Here is a 26849-nt window from a genome sequence, read left to right on the forward strand (position 1 = left end):
CGGGGATAGTGACTGCATCTTTCAACACGATCGAGCACCTGTTCATAATGCATGGCCGGTGGCGGAGTGGTTACAAGACAGTAACATCCCTCTAATGGACTGGTCTGCACAGAGTCCCGACGTGACTGCTACAGAACACTTTGGGATGTTTTGAAACGCCGACTTCGTGCCAGGCCTCACCGACCAAAATCGATACCTTTCCTCAGTGCAGCACTGCGAGAAGAATGGGCTGCCATTCCCCAAGAAACCTTTCAGCATGTGATTGAACGTATGCCTGCGAGAGTGAAAGCTGTCATCAGGGGTAAGGGTGGGCCAACACCATATTGAATTCCAGCATTACTGGTGGAGGGCGCCACGAACTTGTAAGTCATTTTCAGCCAGGTGTCCGGATACTTTTGATCACATAGTGTATTAACAGAACGTTACAACACGATAAATTACCAGTAGTCCAGAAACGACTAAGCAGCACTTCTAAACGGCGGTAGCAGTCAGCGCGATCCACGGCAATGCCGGCGTTGCTGGAGAACTGGTTACTGTTCGTGTTTTACTGCCGCTGTAATACGTGTCGATAAAAACAATTTCGCACTAGTTTAATTTGGGACCGCTCTGTCGAATGGGCACGTAAAACGCCGCTTTTCACCATTTTGTTTGTAGCGGGAAACAAACCAACGCTTTCCCTCCATGATGGGCGTCGCGTGAAAGACCACACAGGCATCGGTCGGAAATGCACCGTTGTGGAGCTGGAGTCATTAAACGGCAACCAATTAACAGCGAGCTCGCGAAAGTAACCGCCTGCGCAAAGCTGGTTGTGAGAATTTATGGGGCCACGAAAAAATTATTTGCAACGAGTGAAGAATTTTCGGAAGTCTGCTAGAATCATATATTCGACTACGTCAGCTTTGTAGCGATGTAGGGGTTCAAAATTTCGAGTTTTTGTTGGAAGAAATATGAGAGGAGAAAACAATACTGTTTAAGATTTAATTTATGTTTGCATTCTCACCATTGTCTTAAATTGTAGCTAATGATGAAGTATACTTATTGTCATTCATGCTGTGCTATTTGAGGCTTTCCCGACGTTATATCTGAAACGTTCATGAAACTTTCATTCCAACATGCCCTTGGTTCTTTAGTATTTCTTTGTAGGAGTCACTTGACGACGTATTTGTGAGAAATCTGATATCTTCAACGATTTGATTTAAATTAATGTTTTAAACAATAAATATACTGTTGTTTGTACACATTGTGAGGAAACGAAGGAGGTCAGCAGCTGCTGCCCGTGCAAAAATTGTTCAAAACTATAGCTAGCATTTATTTTGTTAAAGAATTAACGGAAATATACTATGCCAAAGTACATCAAAACCCACAAGACGAAAAACCTGCAAATATTATGCGTTATGATGTCGAAACATGTGGTTCTACATGGAAGAAGAGTTTAGCAAATCTTCTTGCTTTTACAAGGAGGATGATCAACGATATTGGTCGTTGTAGTTACCTCTAGATGAAAAAACTTAACCGAGACCAAAAATGTAAGAGGGTGTTATCGAACCAATAGAGAATCTGTAGAATTTACAGGAAAAGTTTCTAATACTTTTGATGCAATTGTGCTAATGCTAGTGACCATACATGTGAGAGTGTGAAAGAAATAACCGCGCTGGATTTCTGTTTAACGACTCTAGAACGGGAGTCTGGATACGAGACTAGATGATGTTGCCACTCTAGAAAACAAATTATAATGCACGCTGGTATTTTCTACGTCTCTTTGAGTTTCTGCCTGAGTCTGCAAACCTCTTGTTCTAGATCCCTTCTCGTCAGTCTTCGTCTCGCCCTCCCCCCACCCCTCCAAACCCCCAGAACTGCCTTGAATATAAGCTGCTTATTACGCTTCACTTGATGTTTAATCGATGAGAGTACGCGTCACGCCAAAGACTTTGACATGATATGACAGCAGACTTCTAGTTCTGAGTGTATCGGCAAATTTCTTCTGGGTAGATAATAAATAAAATTTTGTTCACCATAGTTGTCATTCTCATCAGTAGGACTCATATGCGTTCTCTTGTGTTTTAGAAGATATTGTTTGATGGTTTTTCAGTCTAAGATTCACTGCAAAAGCAAGGTAGGCACAGCTACCATTTCGTATAAATTTTTGAGTCTTTCCTCTTCTAACTCATTAAGCTTTTACATACAGTTCCACATATGCAATAAAATTTACTTGTTTTGTTGTGTACGTCTTTGGAGACTAGTTCCAGTGCTTTGTCTTCAATAACAATTTCGTTTGGGACTGCATACTTCACCAAAGTGAATACATAATTTTTATTGATACATATTTTCAGATTATAGCATTGTCTTCAATGTTCATGTAATTTACAGACCAGATATTGCAAGTTTACTTCCTTATTCGGTATCAAGAAAACATTATTTGCATATAGCATACAGTTCAAGTGACAGCATCATTTGTCTCTTTTACCTTCATGTATTTCCAGTTCCTTAAATAACCACAGTATAGATGTTGAAGTGTGTCGATGATATGCTGTTAATATTATCTAAATTATATTATTATGTGTTATGTTATATACATTATTTGAGGTTCTCTTGAATGGAATGAAAAATCTAATAAGTACAGAATATGAACTGAGAGTGAATTGAAGAAAGACGTAAGTACTGAGAAGTAACAAAAAGGAGAACAGAGAGAACCTTAACATCAGAATTAGTTGTCACGAAGTAGATGGAATTAAGGAATACTGAAGTAAGGCAGCAAAATAATCCATGAAGGACGAAGCAAGGGGGTCATAAAAAGCGTACTAGCACTTGCAAAAAGGGCATTCCTGGCCAAGAGGCATCTACTACTGTCAAACGCAGGCCTCAATTTACGGAAATAATAACTAAGAATGTACGTGTGGAGCACAGCTTTGTATGGTGGTGAAACACGAACTTTGGGAAAACCGGAACAGGAAAGTATGGAAGCATGTGGAATCGGGTGCTAGAGACGAATGTTAAAGTTAGGTAGGCTGATAATCAAAGGCATAATTCTGTGCAGAAACTGCGGGGATAGGAATGTACGGGAAACATCGACAGGAAGAGGGGGTATTAGAGGGAGCGGTAAAAGGCAAAAATTGTAGCGGAAGACAGGAATTGGAGTACACCCAGCTAATAATTGAGGATGTACAGATAGATGACTCAAAAAATGAAGAGGAAACTCCATTATCATATTTTTAGTCAATAGACTGTGCCTGCACAGGATGCCTGAGGATGTACAGATAGATGACTCAAAAAAAGAAGAGGAAACTCCATTATCATATTTTTAGTCGATAGACTGTGCCTGCATGAGAGGAAGCTCAGAGCTATTCAAAAGATCGAATGGGAAGGTCATGTCTTCGTCATCCGACGTACAGGGCCAAATACGCATCAAATGTCAGATAAAGTGCTTGGGAAATATGTGCCGTAAATGAGTGACATCATACTTCCCCCTCCTTCTTTTTTCTTTTGTGCAGCGACCGCTACTCAGTGTGGAGTGTCGAGGAGCCAGTCATACGGTACAAAAATTAGTTTAAACTTTTCATCGAGAGAAGTAAGCTCAATCCGTTGAGAAGAACTAGGAGAAAATAGTATATACTGGCGACAAAACTGTCTTTACAGAGAGAGACATGCAACTAGGAAGAGCGTCAAATTTTAAAAGCTGTTACTTTATTTTAGTTTTTCAGTTTTTTTTCAATCGGTCATAATTAATGGTACTCTCAAATGTTTTATAGTGTTGCCAGTACGGTACGCGTTGCTTACTTAATAAACGCCCTCTTTGACTCCCATGCGGCCGGCCGGGGTGGCCGAGCTGTTCTAGGCGCTACAGTCTAGAACTGCGCGACCGCTACGGTTGGAGGTTCGAAACCTGCCTCGGGCATGGATGTGTGTGATGTCCTTAGTTTAGTTAGGTTTAAGCAGTTCTAAGTTCTAGGGGGCTGACGACCTGAGATATTAAGTCCCATAGTGCTCAGAGCCATTTGAACCATTTTGAACTCCCATGCCATTATTTTGTCTTCGCACGTTACCATGGGGCCTGTACAACAAGCATGATGAGCTTCATCGTAAATACTATTATATTCTGTTACTTCCAGTAACAGCACAGCTTCTGTAAAAGTCATCGACACAAAACTTGTTGGACAGCATGTGTTAAGAAATTAGACATACTAGAATCATGAACACACAGTATTAATGTTCAACAATAATATTTATTCAATAGTACGTTATGAACCGGCGTTCGGACTCGTAAGCCATCAGCAGATAACTTCAGACAAAACAGATAGTCCACACAACTTCAGCGAGAGTTCATAGTGGAACAAAGACTGTTATACAAAAATGTATATTTTATAGCCATATCGATACACAACACAAGCATAATGTAATGCCCCAAGAGATTCAAAGCAAATAAATCTTAAATGGTAGTATCCAAATATCAAAACTATATGGACGTACAAGGCAAATATGTTGTACAAGCGAGTAATGCCGCAGGCTATTATTTCACATGGACAAATTGGCGAATGTGTTGAACTGTCTGAAAAAGGAGTGGGGATGTGGAAGGTAAGAAGTCTATGGAAAGTTGGTGAGTAAGAAGTATAATAAGCTTATTATCTGATGGTGAGAGAAATAATAACAGGCAGTTGCTACTTTATTAAGGGTTGAGTAATAGAACTATGTTTGTCATTAAAAACTAGGTCAGAATCCTTTGATTGGTGTCTATTAAGGGTCAGAACTTCGAATAATGTTAGTTTCCTGCCTTTAATTCCTCTATGGATAACATGATATACGTTATCATATAATTGATATTCACTCAGAGCATGTTCAGAAAATGTGGAATATTTCTTTTTCAGTCTTCAACTGCTTTCATTCTCAGTCAGTCTGCTAGTTATGGCCTACCTGACTTACTTACATAGAGCGTGTAACAGAAACGTGCGGTACAAATTTCAGCCCACACTCTCACACGTAGACGCCGAAATTATATCTTATGAACATGGGTCTCGAACCGCTTTGTTTCCATGTTGCAATTAATTTTCTCCAAGTCATTAATCCTGGGGAAAACGCACGAGAGGAACGGACCGGCACATCACATACAACCCTTATTCACATGAGATGTTCATTATGTCCTCCGTGGTCATTGATACATGCATCAACCTGCCGCCATGGTGAATCTCGGACGGGCTAATATAATCCTGGAGCATTGTGTATTGTTCCGCAGCCTTCGATAACGACTCTGAACATCTTCTACTGTGTCCAAAATGAGAATTTCATTCTGCAGCGGAGTGTGCGCTGATATGAAACTTCCTGGCTGGTTAAAACTGTGTGCCCGACCGAGACTCGAACTCGGGACCTTTACCTTTCAAGTTTGGAAGGTAGGAGACGAGGTACTGGCAGAAGTAAAGCTGTTAGTACCGGGCGTGAGTCGTGCTTCGGTAGCTCAGTTGGTAGAGCACTTGCCCGCGAAAGGCAAAAGTCCCGAGTTCGAGTCTCGGTCGGGCACACAGTTTTAATCTGCCAGGAAGTTTCATCTCCTGCTGTGGTTCCATATTCATGAGCTTTCAAATGCCCCGACAAATAAAAGTCCAGTGGGTTTAGGTAGGGAGACCGTGGATTCCAGGCAGGAAACTGGTACATGTATACCTATCCATCAGGCACCGAGCATTTTATTTAGAAGCCAACGGACATTAACACTAAAATGATGAGGTGCTCCATCAGGCATGAAGTACATGGTTCGTCGCACAGTTAAAAACTCATCTGCTAACAGGTCAGGTAGAACATTCTCCACGAAATTATGATAACTTTGTGCATTGAGCGTGGGTGGAAGAAAGTGAGGTCCTACGAAACAGTCACTAACAACGTCGGTCCAAAAATTGACAGAAAATCTTTGTTGATAACTTGCTTCAACATTTGCGTGATGTATGATGTCTGCCAGTAAATGGCGACTGTGAAAATTTACAATCTGATCTCGTTGAAACGACACCTCACCTGGGAACATCGCCCTTGAATTAAAATTAGGGTCGATACTTTGTTGAAGAAATCATTCGAAGAAGAGCACGCGTGCAGGAAAATCAGCTGCTGATGGTGCCAGCACACGCTGTAAATGGTGTAGATACAGCTGGTCCACGGGTAATACACGCCAGACAGTCATGTGGCCAACATTCAGTGTTGAAGCTACATGTCTTGTACTGATACCAGGATCCCCATCAGCCGCATGAAGAATTACCGTCTCCCGTTGCGATGTCATAGGCCTTCTTGGCTTCCACCAGTCGCGAGTAACGGGCTTAAATAGCCGATGTTCCCTTAGTTGACGATCAATCTCTTCATACGTTTTCCTGTATTGCCACCAGCTACTCCATACATCAAATGGGGTCATGTGCCATTTTTGCATGTGTGATACTGTCTTTCCACGAGCCACATCTCTGATTAACTGTATGTAGTAACCCATATGTTGGCAACGATCGTACTGATCGCTGGAACAGTTGATACTACCTATAAACAGGTGATGTCGTTCGTCTCGTGGCAACAGGAACACGAAAATAAAAACGTGCGGAGCACAACGTAACCAGACGCCACCAAGAGTGCACATTCCCGAGCATTGTAATGTACTGTTCTTCTATGTTTCTCTCCATTAATGACTTCGGGAAAATGAGTTGCAGAGTGGAAACAAAGCTTTGCCAGACCCATATTCATACACCATAACTTCTTCGTTGATGTGTAAGGAAAGTATCCTGCAATTTGTGGCGTACATTTTTGTTACCCTGTATAATTTACCACAAAGGTTGAGGGAAAAGATACACTACTGCCCATTAAAATAGCCACACCAAGAAGAAATGAAGATGATAAACGGGTATTCATAGGACAAATATATTATACTAGAACTGACATGTGATTACATTTTCACGCAATTTGGGCTCACAGATCATGAGAAATTATTTCCCAGACCAACCACCTCTGGGCGTAATAACGGCCTTGATCCGTCTGGGCATTGAATCAAAGAGAGCTTGGATGGCGTGTACAGGTACAGTTGCCCAAGCAGCTTCAACACGATACCACAGTTCGTCAAGAGTAGTGACTGGCGTATTGTGACGAGCCAGTTGTTCGGCCACCATTAACCAGACGTTTTCAATTGGTGAGAGATATGGAAAAAGTGCTGGTCATGGCAGCGGTCGAACATTTTCTGTATCCAGAAAGGCCCGTACAGGACCTGCAACATACGGTCGTGCATTATCCTGCTGAAATGTAGTGTTTCGTAGGGATCGAATGAAGGGTAGAGCCACGGGTCGTAACATATCTGATATGTAACGTCCACTGTTCAAAGTGCCGTCAGTGCGAACAAAAGGTGACCGAGACATGTAACCAGTGGCACCCCATACCATCACGCCGGGTGATACACCAGCGATGACGAATACACGCTTCCATTGTGCGTTCACCGCGATGTCACTAAACACAGATGCGACCATCATGATGCTCTAAACAGAACCTGGATTCATCCGAAAAAATGACGTTTTGCCATTCGTGCACCCAGGTTCGTCGTTGAGTACATCATCGCAAGCGCTCCTGTCTATGATGCAGCGTCAAGGGTAACCGCAGCCATGGTCTCCGAGCTGGTATTCCATGCTGCTGCGAACGTTGTCGAACTGTTCGTGCAGATGGTTGTTGTCTTGCAAATATCCCCATCTGTTGACTCAGGGATAGAAACGTGGGTGCACGATCCATTACAGCCATGCGGATAATATGCCTGCCATCTCGACTGCTAGTGATACGAGGGCGTTGGGATCCAGCACGGCGTTCCGTGTTACCCTCCTGAACCCACCGATTCCATATTCTGCTAACAGTCATTGGATCTCGAACAGCGCGAGCAGCAATGTCACGATACGATATACCGCAATCGTGATAGGCTACTACCCGACCTTTATCAAAGTCAGAAACTTGATGGTACGCATTTCTCCTCCTTACACGAGTCATCACAACAACGTTTCACCAGGCAATGCCGGTCAACTGCTGTTTGTGTATGAGAAATCGGTTGGAAACTTTCCATATGTCAGCACGTTGTAGGTGTTGCCACCGGCGCCAAATTTATATTAATGCTCTGAAGAGCTAATCATTTGCTTATCATAGCATCATCTTCCTGTCGGTTGAATTTCGTGTCCATAGCACGTCATCTTCGTGGTCCGGTAGTGTATAAATTCCATTCTGTTCTAAAGGTAAAATCTTATCTTTACGGTTAAACGGAAGGTGGGCAACAGTATTGCTAGTATAAAAAGCTGGAGTATATTTCCTGGATTTTAGTTTCCTGGTGATAACCTGTGAAGACCTATCCACATATAGCTTGGGGATCCGTTTGATATCAGTGTGTTTTAGTACTGCCCGTGGAGGATAAAGTGGTGCTGTTATCCTCTGTCTCTTTTTTCTGATAAGTACGTCGTCAGTTAGGATAGGACTATAACCTGCCGTAAGCTACTTCTTTAATTTGATTTAGTTTGTGGTATAGTTGCATCTAAATCTTCATGCACACCCTGCAAATCACACGTAAGCACTGGCAGAGGGTTTACCGAACCACCTTCACAATAATGGTCTCTACCATTCCACTCTATAACATCGCGCGGAATAGAGAGCACTTACATCTTTGTCTCATTTTATTATGATGACCGTTTCTCCCTACGTATGTTGGCATCAAAAAAATAATTTCGCATTCGGAAGGAAATGTCCGTGTGTTAAATTTTGTGTGGAGACAAAGTGTATGATGTACACCACAAAGCGTATGATATACACCACATATCCTGTACCGTGGCAGTGACACGCTCTCCCCTATTTCTCGGTAGTACAAAACATGTTGCCCTTCTGTGAACTTTCTCGATCTACTCTGTTAACCGTATCTGGTAAGGATCCCACACCCCGCAGCGCTACTCCAAAAGAGGAGGGAAAAGTGAAGTGTAGACAGTATCTTTACAAAAACTGTTGCGTCTTTTAAGTGTTCTCAAAGTGAAACTTAGTCGTTGGTTTCCTTCCCCACAACATTTCCTACGTGTTCTTTCCAATCTGAGTTGTTGGTAATTGTAATTCTTAGGTACTTAGTTACAACCTTTGAGATTGATTAATTTATCATATAACCGAAGTTTAACGGAGTTTAAGGAATTTTCAATGATTTCTCCTCCTCCGTATATTCATATTTGTATTAGTTAACCATCTGGTATATGAAGCGGCTGAGAAGCTAAACTGAATGTGTTTCTTTTCACCAGTAAGCGTAATACGTCACCGACTGAGAAATGTCGCTGTGTCTGCCGCATAGGACGCATTTTTTACAGTTACACCATTTATGTGTTGTTCTGCTTATACTGGAAATCTCACAGAGACTTTATTTGGTTAAGCATTTAGTTCAAGAAGGAAGCTCGCTGGTGTCTTAGAAACAAATCGTGATACTGAACAAGAGGAGCAACATAAATTTTTCTCATCCTTAAATAAATCGCTCTTCCCACATGTTAAAAACTAAATTTTCCCGGTCGATAACGTTTGGTATTAGTCTCCTGGCCTTTACGTGCGCTTACCTCATTGCATACACACGTGTTTCATCGTCTGTTCCTGCTACCGTACGGCACACAGTCAAAAAAATATATATAAATAGCTTTTCCTCCGATGACCACTTTCAGTAACCACAACGTTTTGTAAAGTACATGGGCTATCTGACACTTTTCTGTGAACCTTTGAGAGCGACTGATCTATATACTTTATTTCGTTAGACTTCCCATGGGCAGAGAACGCAATACCTCGTTTTCGTTTTCTCTTTATCGTACGTCCAGAGCGCTCCCGAAACCCTTTGTTGCACATTCCCTTTGTAATACAGCGTGAAAGAGAAATTCTTTCGCTGTTGTTGAGCCCTCGGCAATTCACTAACGATTTTGTGTACAAGTGCGTTCCAGTGTATGCGAGCGCGTTTGCCTATAGTAATCCGGCACATTCTAAACAAAACAGATGGACACGTAGCGTGAGATGTTCGAAACAAAGTAACAGCAATGTAAAGGATAAACAACAGCGTGGTTGTTCGCTACCGAGCAAATGTTTTCAGCCAAGCTAATATCAAAGTTCCTGGAATTAAACACTTTTTTAGTATAAAGAACCGCGGAAATGTGCGAACGAATACATCATGTAACTCAATTACCTGCGCACCGCTTCAAGTCGGGCTAATTTTTCTCTCCTCTGTAGAACGAGTTTGCGCAGAGGTTAGAGAGGGCTGAACTTAGAGCATTTACTTGCTCGCTCACCTCGGTTCTCATCTAGCTCGCGGTGAAGAAGAAACGAGGGGAACTCCTTCTCTCCTGTCTGCAGTGGCGGTTACTGCCTCTCCCAACGAAAGTCATCTTTCGTGAGGCCAGTCCTCTATTCTGCTCTTCCCCACTTCCCTCGGCGGTCCTCGTAGTTCTAGCCGTATACCTCTACATCCTGCATCAACTCTACGCTTACCAGCAATAGCATATTTTTTAGATTTAGTATTGCATTTTCACAGGTTCATTCAAGTACCTTACATTAAGATACGAACAAATGTTTTGAGAAAAAATGTCCTAGAATATTTTTACTTAAAGTGGTATCACTTCGAAACTAGCGGTCCCAAGGAATTGTTTGTTCTTTATGGTGTCTGAAAAACTATTACTCAAGCAAGAACGAACACAACATGTATGACAAAACCATCTGGTACGATACGGATATCTCACTTTGCTAAACACTGCACACCTCATTCAGTTCATTAACCAAGGTAGATTGCGGAAGGTTTGTTTTGTAAGAGCTAATGCATAGTGCTTTATTTTATGTCGTTACCGAATTTGCGGAGGCCTCACAAGACCTCCTGTAACAGAATCTCGAAACTCCCTCGAACTCATTCTCTCTCATGTGTTATTTTCGATTAGGACTATTGTATCATAAGCGCCAAAGAAACTGGTATAGGCATGTGTTTCAAATACAGAGATATGTAATCAGGCAGAATACGGCGCTACGGTCGGCAACGCCTATATAAGACAACAAGTGTCTTGCGCAATTGTTAGATCGGTTACTGCTGCTACAACGGCAGACTATCAACATTTAAAAGAGTCTGAACGTGGTGTTACAGTAGGCGCACGAGCGATGGGATACGGCATCTCCGAGGTAGCGATGAAGTAAGAATTTTCCCGTACAACCATTTAACGACTGTACCGTGAATATCGGGAATCTCCGACGTCGCTGCGGCCGGAAAAAGATGCTGCGAGAACGGGACCACCGACGACTGCAGACAATCGTTCAACGTGATAGAAGTGCAACCAATCTGCAAATTGCTGCAGATTTCAATGCTGCGCCATCAACAAGTGTCGGCGTGCAAACCATTCAACGAGACATAATCGAATGTGCTTTCGGAGTCGAAGACCCACTCTTGTACCCTTACTGACTGCACGAAACAAAGCTTTACGCCTTGCCTGGGACCGTCAACACCGACACTGGACTGTTGATAAAAGGAAACAAGTTGCCTGATCGGACAAGTCTCGTTTCACATTATATGGAACGGATGGACGTGTAGTGATTTGGATACAACCTCATGAATCCATGGACTCTGCGTGTCAGCAGGGGACTGTTCAAGCTGGTGGAGGCTTTGTAATGGTGTGGGGCGAGTGTAGTTGGAGTGATATGGGACCCCTGATACGTCTAGATACGACTTCGGCAGATGACACGTGCGTAAGTGTTCTGTCTGATCAACGGCATTGATTCATGTGCATTGTGCATTCCGACGGACTCGATCAATTCCGGCAAGACAATGCGACACCCCACACTTCCAGAATTGCTACAGAGTGGCTCCAGTAACATTCTTCTGAGTTTAAATACTTTCGCTGGCCATCAAACTCCCCAGACATGAACATTACTGAGCATGTCTCTTATGGGTCGCAACGTGCTTTTCAGAAAAGATCTCCACCCCTCGTACTCTTTCAGATTTATGGACAGCCCTGCGGGATTCATAGGGTCAGTTCCCTCCAGCACTATTTCAGACATTAGTCGACTCCATGCCACGTCGTGTTGCGTACTCCCGAGCGTCCTACACTATATTCGGCACCGTGTACTAGTTTCTTTGGCTCTTCAGTGTATGTAGATTGAAGTCACTAATGAAAATGTGTACCAAGACCCGGATTCTAAACCTAGTAACCTACTAACTAGGCACGCACTAACCACTACGCCACCCTGGTACAATGGCTTTGCATTACTGCAGGGACTACCCTAGCACGCCTCCCTCCAATATCAAAATACCTATTCACCCCTCAGGCTACTTGATATTTTCCCGTAAACAAGAATTCTGTCATCATCAAGAACGCCACATTATGCTGTGTCGACATTTCACTTTCATGGTCACTGTGGGATGCAGCTTATGATAACTTGGTAATTCGTCAAGTAACTGATATTGGATATCACTGGACAGGTACGTAGCATGACAATTCCATAATTTCATTGCTGAGAAGATTACCCACAATTGTCAATGGTAACACACTGATACTACAAATGACTGTCTTATGTAGTTCGAAAACTTACTGGTACGAATAACTTCTGGTACAGAAAACGTAATTTTAAACACATATCACGTAGGTAGACTGAGATGTCTCTTTATGGTACACTGTTATGTCTAAGATGTAAGAAATATGATTTCTGGAAAACCAGAACGTGTTGTGTAAAAGTCTGTCAGTTCTGATAATCGTGTGATACACAATTACTATATCACTTTCAGTAGCCACATGATATCCAGTCTCTGATCACGAAAAATACAACCGACCTCTGATGTCAAAAGAGTAGTTCGGTACCAAAATGGTGATTTATAATGTATAATGTGTAACTGTCGATCAGATTATGATAGGTGTAAACTGACAGAAGTTGTCACAACAAAGAAAGTTTTACATAGGAAGGTATTTTACTCTTCAAACGAAGTTATGTAAATTTACGAACAGTATGGAACACTCTTGTATTTATGAATTTACTCACAAGTACTATTTGGTGCCATTTGTTTCCAGTGTGCAGATAGCTGGCCGGTTCACGGCGGGACATCATTTTAACATACCTGTGATACAATGGTAGCCTCTTTGACTAGTGATAAAAATCTCCTTGTACTCGGTTTCCATCTAAGCCCTTGCTTTAATTCTGAATATAAATCATCAGCAACGTCGGCTGAAGATTTCCTGCATAAGGAGTCACCTTCGTCCTGCCAAACAACTGCTCTGAGGACAGTTAATGTGTATCCACAGTGGCCGGGTGGTTCTAGGCGCTACAGTCTGGAACCGCGCGACCGCTACAGTCGCAGGTTCGAATCCTGCCTCGGGCATGGATGTGTGTGATGTCCTTAGGTTAGTTACGTTAAAGTAGTTCTACGTTCTAGGGGACTGATGACCTCTGGAGTTATGTCCCATTTGAACCATTTTGTATCCACAGCTCATGTGGCCTTTAGTTAATGGAAACGCGTCATGACGATTTCCTAGTTGACAAAAGACGCAGGACTAGTCCCCCATCACGGATCTCCGTGACTGCTAGGGGTTAGGTGACCATCAGAAGACGATTGAGAAAACAACGAAAGGGTGACATACTAGGATTTGGGACGTTGACTATCAGAAGTGTGAAAGGGACAGGGAAGCTAGAATATCTGAAAAGTTTAATTCAGAGGTTCAATCAGGATATATTATGGGGTCAGTGACGTGAAATGGAAGGAATGTTAGGATTTGTGGTCAGACGAATACAATATAATATTAGCAACAGCAGAAAGTGGTACCAAGAGGGTACGATTCGTTACAAATATGAAAATCGGTCAGAAAGTGAGTTGCTTTGAAGAACTTAAAGAAGGGTCATTCTCATCAGAATGGACGGGAAACCAACGGCAATAATATTAGTTCAGGTATACTTGCCAACGTCACAAGGTAAAGATTACGAGACGGAGCACATGAGGTCTATGACCGGGTGACAGACTATCTCCAGGGGGTGACAATCTAATAATCGTGGGGATGGCAATGCTTTCGTAGCGAAGTGAAATGAAGGTAATGTTACGGGAATAGATACCAGCTGGATTAAATCATGGTGAGACTGAGATTCCAAAATCAGTTATTGGACTGTAAGTCGTGCACATGATCAGATAATAGACACAGACCCCAATTCAATAGCCTAATGATTTAGAGTACGCTGACGTTTAGGAGAATCGTCAGAAAGATTCAATGTGGAAATAATATGGTTACTGAAGTGCTGAGTAAGGGTAAAATATGTTTGAAGGTCTCTGAGACTGTAGGTAATTCGATAATGAATTCAGCGGTAGGCGGTTCAGTTAAAGAGAAATGCCCGTCTCTAGAACGGCCAATCCCATAAGGTGGAAAGAAAAATTAAGTACACAGAGCCGAGAAGAATTCAGATTGCTCCAAGCACTATCGGGCTTAACATTGGAGGTCATCAGACTAAGACCTACTTAAACCTAACTAACCTAAGGACATCACACACAGCCATGCCCAAGGCAGCGCTGTTCTGGACTGAAGCGCCTAGAACCCTTCGACCACAGTGGCCGGCCCCGAGAAGAATCATTTAATAACAAGAGAAATACGGAAGTACAAAAATGTTCAGGAACAGACAGTAATACAGCAAAATAAGATAATCAAGAATGGAATGAACAGGAAGTGCAAGGATCCTAAGGCGAAATGGCTACAGTCACAATGGATATAAATTGAAGAGGAAGACAAAACGGATGGAAGAACGGATTCAGAATATAGAACGGTTGTAGTTATCTTCGGTAACATTAAAAACCTGAAGTAGGAACATTAAGAGCGAGGAGGAATTCCGCTGATAATCGTAAAGGAGCGAGCACATAGGTGGAAATAATTTATTTAACGTCTCTACGAGAAGGGGAAACAATCTGCTAACGTAATAGAAGAAGGATGAGATATCGATTTTTCAGACATAGAGCATCCAATGAAGAATTTGACAATGCTTTGTAACACACACAATCAAATCAGAGAGAATGCATACATAAAACACTTTTAGAATTCCTAAAATATGTGGTAGAAACGGCGAACAAATCACTATTGACGTTGGTTAGTAGAATACATCAGACTGGAGACATACCACAACGCTTTCGAAAAAATGCGATCCACTCAGTCACGCTGATAAAAGTGCAGATAACTGCGAGAATTAATCTATAATTAGCTTAATATCTCAGGCACATAAGTTAGTGACAGAATTAATATACAGGAGAATGGTACAGAAAATTTGGCATCGCTTATGTGACGATTTCTTTACGCTTCAGAAAAGGGACTAGACAGGCAGATCTCACGTTGCGCATGATAGTGGAAACAAGGTGTAAGATTAATCAAGACACCTTCTTAGGATCTGTCGACTTGGAAAAAGAATCTGGCAGTGTATATTGGTGCAACATGATCGGTATTATGAGAAAAAATAGAAGTAAGTTACAGGGAATGACGAGTAATACATAATACGAGGGCTGTTTAGAAAGTAAGGACCGATCAGTCGTGAAATGAAAACCACAGTGAAAACCAAAAATTTTTTTATCCGAAACCGTTATCCACACCTTCCAGCTACCTCTCTAAGTAGTCGTGGCGTTGTACAAACTTTCCAGTACCCTCGTCATAAAAAGCAGCCGCCTGTGCTCTCTGCCAATTGTCTACACTGGTTTGCCTTTCGTTGTTTGTACCAAATTGTTGTGTTCGTAGCTAGCTGTTCATGTGAGCAGAGATGAACAACGGAGGGAGGCAATTAAGGTCTGTATTGTGGGTGATCATTCACAACAAAAACGCTGCACGTCTTCGCTGCCCCTGCAGAAAGCGGCTGAAAATTTTCTTGAAGAAAGAAACGCATGACATTTATGTTAAGTGGGCTGCATAGCTTCAGGCGAAATCTCTCACCAGCTCCACATACTTGGCGGGAGACACTCTTGTTTTAGGCATTTGTACATGATCACTTTCCGCTCTGAACTGAAAAGGGTGAAAAGAAGCAATCGACAGGCACACTAAAGACACTGCCCAAAACATCTGTGCAATCTTCCTTTCCACAGTGGACTCCATTCCGCGCCTAATCGGACTTTTCTTTCCGGATACACTCGTATTTAGATGAACCCATAGGGAACCATAAGATTGTGATGTCATGGAGAGATGTCCTCTGATTCAAGACTAGGATGCAGTCAGTCGTCCATAGTGTTCTGTCCACAGATCGAAGAAACAGTCATGGAAATAAAAGGAACGTTAAAAAATAAATTTGAATTTCGGGGTGAAATGATTCCGATGACATAATTTGCTGATGATATTGTTATCTTCAGAGGTAGTGAAAATTAATTACAGGAGCCGTATAAAAGTATGAATAGTGCAACGCCTACAACGTATTAACTGACTGTACACGGAAGAAAACCAAAAATAAGACATTAGCGATAATTTTAATACGACGCAGTAAACGAAGTTACGAATTTCTGCAACCTTCAATGCAAATTAACACATTGCGAAGGAAGCAAAGCGGCCATAAAAAGCAGACGAGCGTAGGAAAATAAAGCACTTCTGACGAATAGATTATTCAAGCATTGGCCTTAGACTGAGGAAGTAATTCTGGAAAATGTACTGAAATAACCTGCGTCACCGGGCACGCCGAGAAGGGAGATTTTTAGACAGTGTATGGTGGGAGAAACGGTCAGTTTCGTTGTTGGGTAGAACCGGGAGCTGAGAAACTGAAGAGAGGATTAAACCGCAGGCAACGATAGCCGGAGACGCAGACACGAGCACGTTCTTTACCCACACGAGGGATGGTTTAAAAATGGCCACTTTGCGTACAGCCTGTCATGCAATGAGACAATTCCGCTGTTGCAAATCTCTTCAGGCACGGAAAAGACGTTACAAAAATGCCGTAACTCATCAGCTATGACATGTGAAACGTCTAGCTTGCCGGAGAAGTGTTGCACTGTGTGGGAAAAACGCTTGGCGGGCGGTAAGAATTACGTCGATAAGTCACGCACCACTGCGGTCACTGAGACGACACGTAGAAGCAAGAGCACCCTGAATGTACGCAGAAACAGCCTGTGAAACATGGATGTGGTCTGTGTATAATGTTTGGTGGGTAACAAGAGAACTGTTTATCAATCATCAACACCTGCAGATTCGAGAACGAAGCAGATGTATGAGAAAGTCCAGTCGTCACACACAGATGGCCGTTACCAACAAGCTAGTTTGTTGTAGACTGAACTGTAGCGAAACGGCAGACTAAAGAGCTTGATTGATTATGGTCAGTGTTACAAACGGTGATGAAAGAGAAACGTGAGAAAACCACAAGTTCCAGAGGGACTACTAGCCAACGAAGGATCGGATATTTCAACCTTCCACTGAGAGGCGGGCTCACGAAACGGCTATAAGTTATTCGTCGGCACTCCAAAATTAGGCCCTCAAATGACTGGGAGGACGAAAAATTCGGGTAATCTATGAGCTAAGGACAGCCAGGTGAAGCGAAGCGGACAGTTCCTCAGACAGCGCCAAAGCAGGAGCCACTTTGTGACTCATTCTCTTTCTGCTCCATGATAAACGGTCCAGTAACTTGGAAGTCAGCAACAAACTTCACACTGTAGTTTCCTTACCTGACATCCTCCTCTCAACACTGCGATAACACAACTTCTCTGATGGCAACAGTTGCTGCCAGTCAACCATCTCAATAGATAAGAGCTGCCTCTGTCATTTCGCTACCACACAGCTAAGAGAGTTTGAATGAGCCGTACCGGCATCCAAAATGCCACAGATGACGCCACATTACGCGTACGAAGGACGGTGAGATTGTTTATACGTCCCCTCCCGTCCTACCTCTCAATAACTGAGTGGTGTTCATGCCCAGCACTGATATTTGTATCTACAATACTGGCCATTAAAATTACTACACCAATAAGAAATGCAGATGATAAAAGGGTATTCATTGGACAAATATATTATATTAGAACTGACAAGTGATTACAAGTCCGCAGCTCGTGGTCGTGCGGTAGCGTTCTCGCTCTGCCTGGGTGTTGTGTGAGGTTAGTTAGGTCTAAATAGTTTTAAGTTCTAGGGGATTGATGACCATAGATGTTAAGTCCCATAGTGCTAAGAGCTATTTGAACCATTTGAATTTTTTGTGATTACATTTTCACGCAATTTGGGTGCATAGATGCTGAGAAATCAGTACCCAGAACAACCACCTCTGGCCGTAATAACGGCCTTGATACGCCTGGGCATTGACTCAAACAGAGCGTGGATGGCGTATACAGGTACAGCTGCGAATGCAGCTTCAACACGATACCACAGTTCATCAAGAGTAGTGACTAGCGTATTGTGACGAGCTAGTTGCTCGGCTACCATTCACCAGACGTTTTCTATTGGTGGGAGATCTGGAGAATGTGCTGGCCAGGGCAGCAGTCGAACATTTTCTGTATCCAGAAAGGCCTGTACAGGACCCGCAACATGCGGTCGTGCATTATCCTGCTGAAATGTAGGGTTTCGCAGGGAGCGAATGAAGGGTAGAACCACGGGTCGTAACACATCTGAAACGTGATGTCCACCGTTCAAAGTGCCGTCATTGCGAACAAGAGGTGACCCAGACGTGTAACCAATGGCACCCCATACCATCACGCCGGGTGATACGCCAGTATGGCGATGACGAATACAAGCTTCCAATGTGCATTCACCGCGATGTCTCGAAATACGGATGCGATCATCATGATGCTGTAAACAGAACCTGGATTCATCCAAAAAAATGACGTTTTGCCATTCGTGCACCCAGGTTCATCATCGCAGGCGCTCCTGTCTGCGATGCAGCGTGAAGGGTAACCGCAGCCATGGTCTCCGAGCTGATAGTCCATGCTGCTGCAAACGTCGTCAAACTGTTGGTGCACATGGTTGTTGTCTAGCAAACGTCCACATCTAATGGCTCAGGGATCGAGACGTGGCTGCAAGATCCGTTACAACAGTGCTGATAATATGCCTGTCATCTCGATTGCTAGTGATCCGAGGCCGTTGGGATCCAGCACGGCGTTCCGTATTACCCCTCTGAACCCACCGATCCCATATTCTGCTAACAGTCACTGGATCTCGACCAACGCGAGCAGCAATGTTGCGATACGATAAACCGCAATCGCGATAGGCTACAATCCGACCTTTATCAAAGTCGGAAACGTGATGGTACGCATTTCTCCTCCTTACACGAGGCATCACAACAACGTTTCACCAGGCAACGCCGGTCAACTGCTGTTTGTGTATGAGAAATCGGTTGGAAACATTCCTCATGTCAGCCCGATGTAGGTGTCGCCACCGGCGCCAACATTTGTCTGAATGCTCTGTAAAGCTAATCATTGGCATATCACAGTATCTTCTTCCTGTCGGTTAACTTTCGCGTCTGTAGCACGTTATTTTCTTGGTGTAGCAATTTTAATGGCCAGTAGTGCAATAAGGTTCATAACTGTTACACATACGCATAAGCAACATTGATTTAAAGTACTGTATGGAGTTCTTCAGTTCAGATTTCGACTGCAATAAAGTACCACTGTGATCCTATGTACAAGGTGTTAGCCAGACAGGAAGAATGAACTCGGAATAGGATTTCAAACACACCACGACGTAAGGCTACCAAAAGTCAGTAGTTCGGTGAGAGAGTAAATTAGTCATTAAAGAAAATAAGGTACGGTGTCTGAAATGCAACTTTTACTGTAAGAGAAGAAATTTCTGGTGAAATCATACTATTGCTTCCGAGACTACATAATTAGTCGATATGTGATGGGCCTTCGTCAAAACCCTTGCCCGTCTTTCATGGTATCGCTCCAATTAGCAGCTAAAAGCACGGAGATGCTGTATCACTTTCGGCCCAAGGCCCGCGCCGCGGAATAGCTGGCAGGTCATGGTTCCGAGTTCACGGTTGATGTCTATCGAGTTAGTAGTGCCGCACTGAGCCTAATCACACTAAATGAATCCAATGTGAGTATTTGAACAGCTCAAGTCACATTGTGTATCAGACGAAACAGATGTTACTTAACAGTTGCAGTCGAAGACAGACTGTATTGTACAACCAATATGTAATGACCTGTGTCAGCAGTGTATAAATGGAACAATTAAATACTGCATTTAGCTAGGAGCAGTCCTCATGTGAAGTACAAAGTGCTAATTCCAACTGCATGGAAGATATTTCAGATTAATATTCAAATTCTGAATAAATACTGACCAGAAGAAGGATACCAACGAGCACAACTACATATCGGTAACATCACTATTACTATAACAACATTATGCTACCTGATAATCGTTTGATTCGAAACTCGTAACAAATGGAAGGTATATCGTCAGCAGCCATTCCGGTGGTACACATATACCAATCTCTTTATTTTCCCCTTGGTATAGGGTTTGCATCTTCGATTAGTAATCAAAACGTTCTGTCTCAGGATTTCGAATCCTCGCAACTGCTTAAATTTTAATTAAAGTCATCAGTAATGACTGTCAAATACTTCAGGCATGAGACGTGACTCTGATTCATCCAATGGCCGTGTCAAAGACGGCGGAGGGTCAGATAGATGTTTAGGGAACTCTCTCGCCCTTGAAGTGGGAAACTATTCTAAAGGCGGAAGAATCAGCAATGATCAATACCGTGAAGATGCAGAAAGCAATGGATACCACTGCATTAAAGACACAATGTTTATCTACAGGACATGTGGCCTTTGATTGAAAAATACCTTGACAATCTGTCCACTGGAAAAAGAATCCGGGCTAGTCCCCCTTTTAGATCTACGGGAGGGGTCCTGACAAGGGGGAGGTGACCATGAAGAAAATAGTCAATAACCAACGAAAGGATAACGTTCTACAAATCGGGGCATGGAAGTCTGAACGTGATAGAGAAGCTAGTAAATCTCAACAAGGAAACGCTAGAGCTTAATGTAGATGCAGTGGGGGTCAGTGAAGTAAAATGGAAGGAAGACAAGAATTTCTGAACAGACGAGTATTTTGTAATATCACCATCTGCGGGAAATGTAATAACGGGAATAGGATTCGTTATGAAAAGGAAGGTATGACAGAGATTGAGTTACTGAAACAGTTCAGTGATAGGATTATTCTCATCAGAATCGACAGCAAACCAACACCGACTACAATACTTCATGTACACATGCCGACGTCGCAAGCAGAAGATGAAGAGATGGAGAACGTATATGAGGATGTTTAACGGGTAATTTAGTACGTAACGGGAGATTATCTAATAGTCGTGGGGGATGGGAATGCGGTTGTAGGGGAGAGAATAGAAGAAAGGGTTTCGGGAGAACATGGGCTTGGTAGTAGAAGCGAAAGACTAATTGTGGTCTGCAATAAATACCAATTATTAATAGCGAATACTCTGTTCAAGAATCACAAGAGGATGAGGTATACTTGCAAACTGCCGGGAGATAGTGAGTGGAAGATTTCAGTTACACAACATCATGGTCAGACAGAGATTCCGAATTGAGATACTGGATTGTAAGGCTTATCCAGGAGCAGATATACATTTACATCACACTTTAGTAGTCCTGAAGAGTAGGCTGAAGTTTAAGAAACTAGTCACTAAGAATCAGTCCGCAAAAACTTGGGATACGGAAGTACTAAGACATAAAGAGTTACGTTTGAAGTTCTCTGAGGCTGTAGACACTCAGATAATGAGTAACTACAGTTGAAGAGGAATAGATAGCATTAAAGTGGTCATAGAAGTTGGAAGTCAGAGACTGGAATACATCCAGCAAATAATTGAGGACGTAGAGTGCAACTGATACTTTCAGATGAAAACGTTGGACCAGGAGAGGAATTCGTGGCGGTCAGTGTCAAACCAGTCAGGAGACCGGTGACTCAAAGAAAGCAAAAAAAAGTTAAGTGGTATAGATTGTCTCAAATGGCCATAATCAGAAAATCGTCGTGCGCTTGAAGAGAACCCATAGTGCTAAAAATGAAATGCGTTAACCGTACGAATGACTGCTGAGTATAAAATACAGGATAAGTGAACAGTAGTAGGCACGTACCTCGAACTTCCAGTAGACCTTATAGGCAGGTGGGTTGGCTCGCACGTGGCACTCGAAGTAGACGTCGCTGCCTTCTTCCACGTCGTCCGCGTGCAGTCGAGGGCCCAGTCGCAGCTCGGTAGATGGCGCATCTGCATCAAGTACACAAATTACGTTGAAATATACACCACAGAGTACTGGGAGCTATAATAAAGATCGAATGCCATTCCGCAATCTCTTACAGAGCAAAAGATTGACATCTTAGAGGACCAGATACCGGATGAAGTACAAAAACGGTCCAGTCACTGCGAAAAGTCATTCCAGATATTAATCTAAGAAACAATCATTCCGATGGATCGTACCAATGAGCCGGAAGTTGATCACCAAATTATTGCTCTGCCCTACCTTCCTGTTCATAACGAATCCTACGCCCGTTATACGTTTTTCTGCAGCTGCTGATATTAACCTATACTCGCCTGTCCAGAAATCCTTGCATTTTAATCAGCACTATCTGCCCGTTGACATCCAAGCCTGAACAAATGTCTCCACTAGATTTTCCATGCATTCTATTCTCGAACTATGAGTATCTGCGTTGATCCTTCTTGTTTCCTAATGTCATATAGCCACCAACCAATACGTCGTCATCCCATTCATCTTTTACTTCTTCAGAGCATACAAAAACAGTTCTTGGCGAATATACATTATCTTATCAAAAGTATGCGGAAAAATATTGCCGGACGTTAATAGGGGGTCAGTCAACCTTTCGATCTCATGGCGGCTCGAACTTCGCTGGGATCGGTTTCAGTGTGACAACCTATTATTCATCAAGACTCCAAACTGATGAAGATAGTCATGCTGGACACTGGGAATTGAAGCGAAGTTGACGTTGTGACACATTTCAAAGGTGTTCCATTGCGTTCAGGTCGTGGAACAGGTAATTTCAGTATTGGTATTGTCCATAGACCATTGCATGACAGATGCTGCTTTATAACAGGGTCAATCGTGACTCTGTTCCAACCATCGTCTCCGACCTATTCCTATACTTGGCGCAGTACATAATGTTGCAGATGTGTCCGTATCATTCCTCACTCAGCGCTTAGGTAAGCGCAGTAAGGAGACCGTACCGTAGCCCCGAAAATCACACCACTATCATAACAACACGTCTGTTCTTCACTGCTGGCATTACATATGATGGGAATCAACGTTCTCAAGGCGTTGGCTAAACATAAACCCTTCCAGTGGGCTGCAGAGTGCAAAGAGTGATTCATCACTCCAGATCGCTTGTTCCCAGTCATCTACTGCCCAGTGCTGTTGCTCTGTTGCTCCTTCCACCACCGCAGGCGTAGCGTATCACTGCCTACAGAAATGGGTGGCTTATGAGGAGTCGTTGGACCACTGTACCCCCATCGTTTTTAACTACTTTCGCGAGGACACTCTACTAGCTCGACTGCTGCTAGTGCCTTGGACGTCACCAGTGATTCCTTCCTCAGATTACATGCCATTTCTTACAACCGTTGTCCACAACTCTCGACAGTCCCTGTTCGCCATTAAGTGAGTCAGCCTGTCTTGGGTTATCTGTGGTTGTTCCTTCACATTTTCACTTCACAGTCACTTCATCAACAGTCGACTACAGCAGATTTAGATGTATAGAAGTGTCCCTGATGGATTTCTTACCCAAGTGACATCCAATTACTAGCCCACATTCGAAGTGACTGAGCTCTCCAGACCAAACTATTCTGCTGTTCTCGCTCCCTGCTGACAACGCAGACCACCTTTTATGCTGGCACGTCCGCCTGTTGTGCCATCTACTTATCAGTTCACTATTTCATAGGGTTGTCCAGATACTTTTGATCGGATTGTCCATCATACAATCGCCTGGCTATTTGTGCTGCCCATGTTCACATTTTTATCGTAGAACTGACCAACGATGGTCACGTAACAACCTGTATTTCTCATATTTGCGTGTTGTTTAATATTTTTCCAGTACTCCTTCATCTTATCCCCATGTTATCCGTTTCTTTCTTCTGTCCATGTTGCTCCTGATGTCTTTTTTACTGTGTTTTTAAAGGCTACTGAATTTTGTTATTTCATTTTTTAATCTTTTTTTTCTTTTAGAACTAGTCCTTTCGGGTTTCTTTCTAGGTCATTTCATATTTATACAATATATGGTGCCGCCGATTTTTTTCCCCACAAATATAGAAGTTTTTGTTTCGATAGCCCATGGAGTGTAGTCACTCATTGGGATTATCCAAAGATGAATCTTCGCTTTCGCATTTCTTTGATATAATAGGTATTTTTTCGCATCTCCACGTTGTTTCTTATCTTCCAATTATTTATATAAACAACTGCCAATATATCAAGGTGGTTCTTTGAAAAATCCTACTCAGAACAGTAGTTGAACTTAAACTTAATAATTCTCCACAGAATGTTAACTTGTAAACCTATTATAATATGATTTACTGCTTTCCACAAAGCATCTGAAGCTGCAAGCAGACAAATATTGCATGAAATCATTTGAAAACGAGGTGTTAAATCAGTATTAACAAATATAATTCATGAAATTAGAACAAATACGATAGGTAAAGTGAAATTCATAGGATAAGTACATCAGTCATATAAAATAATAGCTGGTCTTAGAGAAGGATGCAGTTTATCAGATTTACTGTTTAGCTGTCTGGTTGAAAAAAAGTGTAGGGACATGGAACTTGGAGTTAAAAAGTCAAAAATTTAACATGTAATTGTGACGAGAAACTCATCTGGAATTAAAGGAAACTGCCTGGCTTTTCCGATGATTTTGCAATATCTCCATTGTATTTTCATTTCAGTCTTAAGTGTTCTACTACAGTTTGTTCTCTTATCCATTACTTGCCCTACCAATTCAATACGTGCGTCTCTTGGTTGCTTCTAGAACAATCTCTGTTAATGGTTAGTTTCTGCATTTAAATTTCAGACTTTACATCCGTAAATCAGAACCGGTAAATACACATATTATAATTTCCCTCTTCACACACATTGGAAGTAAAGTCTTTCCAATTATATTTTATATACGTCTAGTACACTGTGAGCATTTCTCTTCTTCTGTTTACTTGCTTTCTTGCCAATGAAATCCTTGGGTTCACCTACTCTCAGCACTAAAACCTGATCAGTTGGTTCTGTGGCATTAATTATTACCCTGTAATATGAACATCAATATAATTCTACTCTATTTGTGCTTTGGAGCAAGACAGAGAGATGCAGAAGAGTCATTTGCCACCACAGAAGCGTCTTCTACTATGTATACAAGACAATACTGTAAGATAATCTGTTTCATGAAATCAGCTAGTACTGATACTTATTCTCCCATAATAATCAACAGGGTTTCAGTTACAAGAGAAACAGCCTCTGACAAGGAAATGATCGTAAGTGTCGAAAACCACACTGAAATTTTTCACAGTGGAAGAACAACTGAAAGAAAGTTTCAGCTGCTAAGGCGCACTGTAAGTACTTAAAAATGATACAGTTACTCGGTTTTGTTGTATGAAGAACCGCTGATAAATGACATATGTACAGGCATTCTTGCCCAGTGCTCGATCCGTCGATTAAGGAGACACAGCAAGTAGGTATAGCCGCGTGGCATGATGTCCAAAGTGCACACATAGCGAAAATATCTCAGATAGTTGATTTATTGAATAAATAGCAGCTCATATTGGCAGCTGAACTGCTGTAGATGTAATTATTACACAAGTGATTGACAGAGGCAGAAAAATCAAGGCAGTCTGCTATGTTACATTACAGGCGACTAACGCCAGTTGGGACTTTCATTTGTTGACATGAAATATTTTTCAAAAATAACAGTAGTACAAGTCTTACAATAACTTCTTTATATCGTGTATTTTACTAACAATAAAACAGTTCCCTAGTTACTCCAAATAATTGTCACAGCAATGCGAAGTATGTATTCGATGACGAAAAAAACATTTTCCTTACACGTGACACACTTGACAAAAGACAAAATAATGCATTGAGACACTGCACACTAATTACTAGCTTTATTTATCTCGAATTGGGTTGGGTAATAAATGGTCACGGTTGTTATTCTGCTTATGTGCTGCATATCTGGCATACTTGATCAAATTCGTAAAACTTGCCGGTGCAAACTGACAGTGCACAAATGACTGAAGTTAAATGCTATTACGCTGACATAACTGACATGACAAAGATCTGTCAGAAATTACGTTGCATGGCAGTTTTCTGAATAATGCTTCACGCTGCCGAAAAATTTCTTTGTCTAGGGTCTAAATCAAACAGTTGGTTCCAGGTGGAGTCCGAATTATACTAATAGCCTTTCCGTCCTCCACCTGAAAGAGGTGTCGTTATTGCCAGGCTAAGAGTCCTACAAAGGCAATGTCTTCTTTTCTGCAGGCGTTTCGGATATTGTGCTGAAATATCCCATTTTTACACATTTTGCTGCGTCGATTACAAGATTTTTGCAACCAAACACTCCTTTTTTTCAGTTTTTGGCCCTCATTTGCCTTGTGCTTCCTTAAGACAGATAAGCTGCGGAATCAATAATGCATGATACTTATCAGTGGCATTGTAGTATACGAACGTGTCATAACATTCAACGACTGAACAAATGGCTTATTCTTTTTTCTAGCTCGAAATGATAATGTGTGGTTTGCATGCAGTTTTTGCACGAAACCTGTCTTTATACACAGCATGTTAGGGGATAAGAATTTGTTTATACTGTAGCGTATGAATGGCATGCCCTCTGCTTATATACTTGAAGTAAACTTCATAATTACGTGACTTGTTTTTCCATGTAATTTTCTGAATCGGTTTAACCAGGCTGAAGAAGCCTGGAAATCAGCAATGTTCGTCT

General features: G+C 42.2%; 1 protein-coding gene across 1 annotated transcript in view; it reads right to left on the reverse strand.

The window, feature by feature from the left end:
- Nucleotides 1-26849, reverse strand: part of LOC124613335 (hemicentin-1-like) — a 465174-nt gene that overhangs the window by 73589 nt on the left and 364736 nt on the right. The window contains exon 8 of the mRNA XM_047142031.1: nucleotides 22010-22140. Within this exon, the coding sequence (XP_046997987.1) occupies nucleotides 22010-22140 (131 nt within the window). The remainder of the gene's footprint in view (nucleotides 1-22009; nucleotides 22141-26849) is intronic.

Source organism: Schistocerca americana, chromosome 4, assembly GCF_021461395.2.
Source record: "Schistocerca americana isolate TAMUIC-IGC-003095 chromosome 4, iqSchAmer2.1, whole genome shotgun sequence".
Lineage (NCBI taxonomy): Eukaryota > Metazoa > Arthropoda > Insecta > Orthoptera > Acrididae > Schistocerca > Schistocerca americana.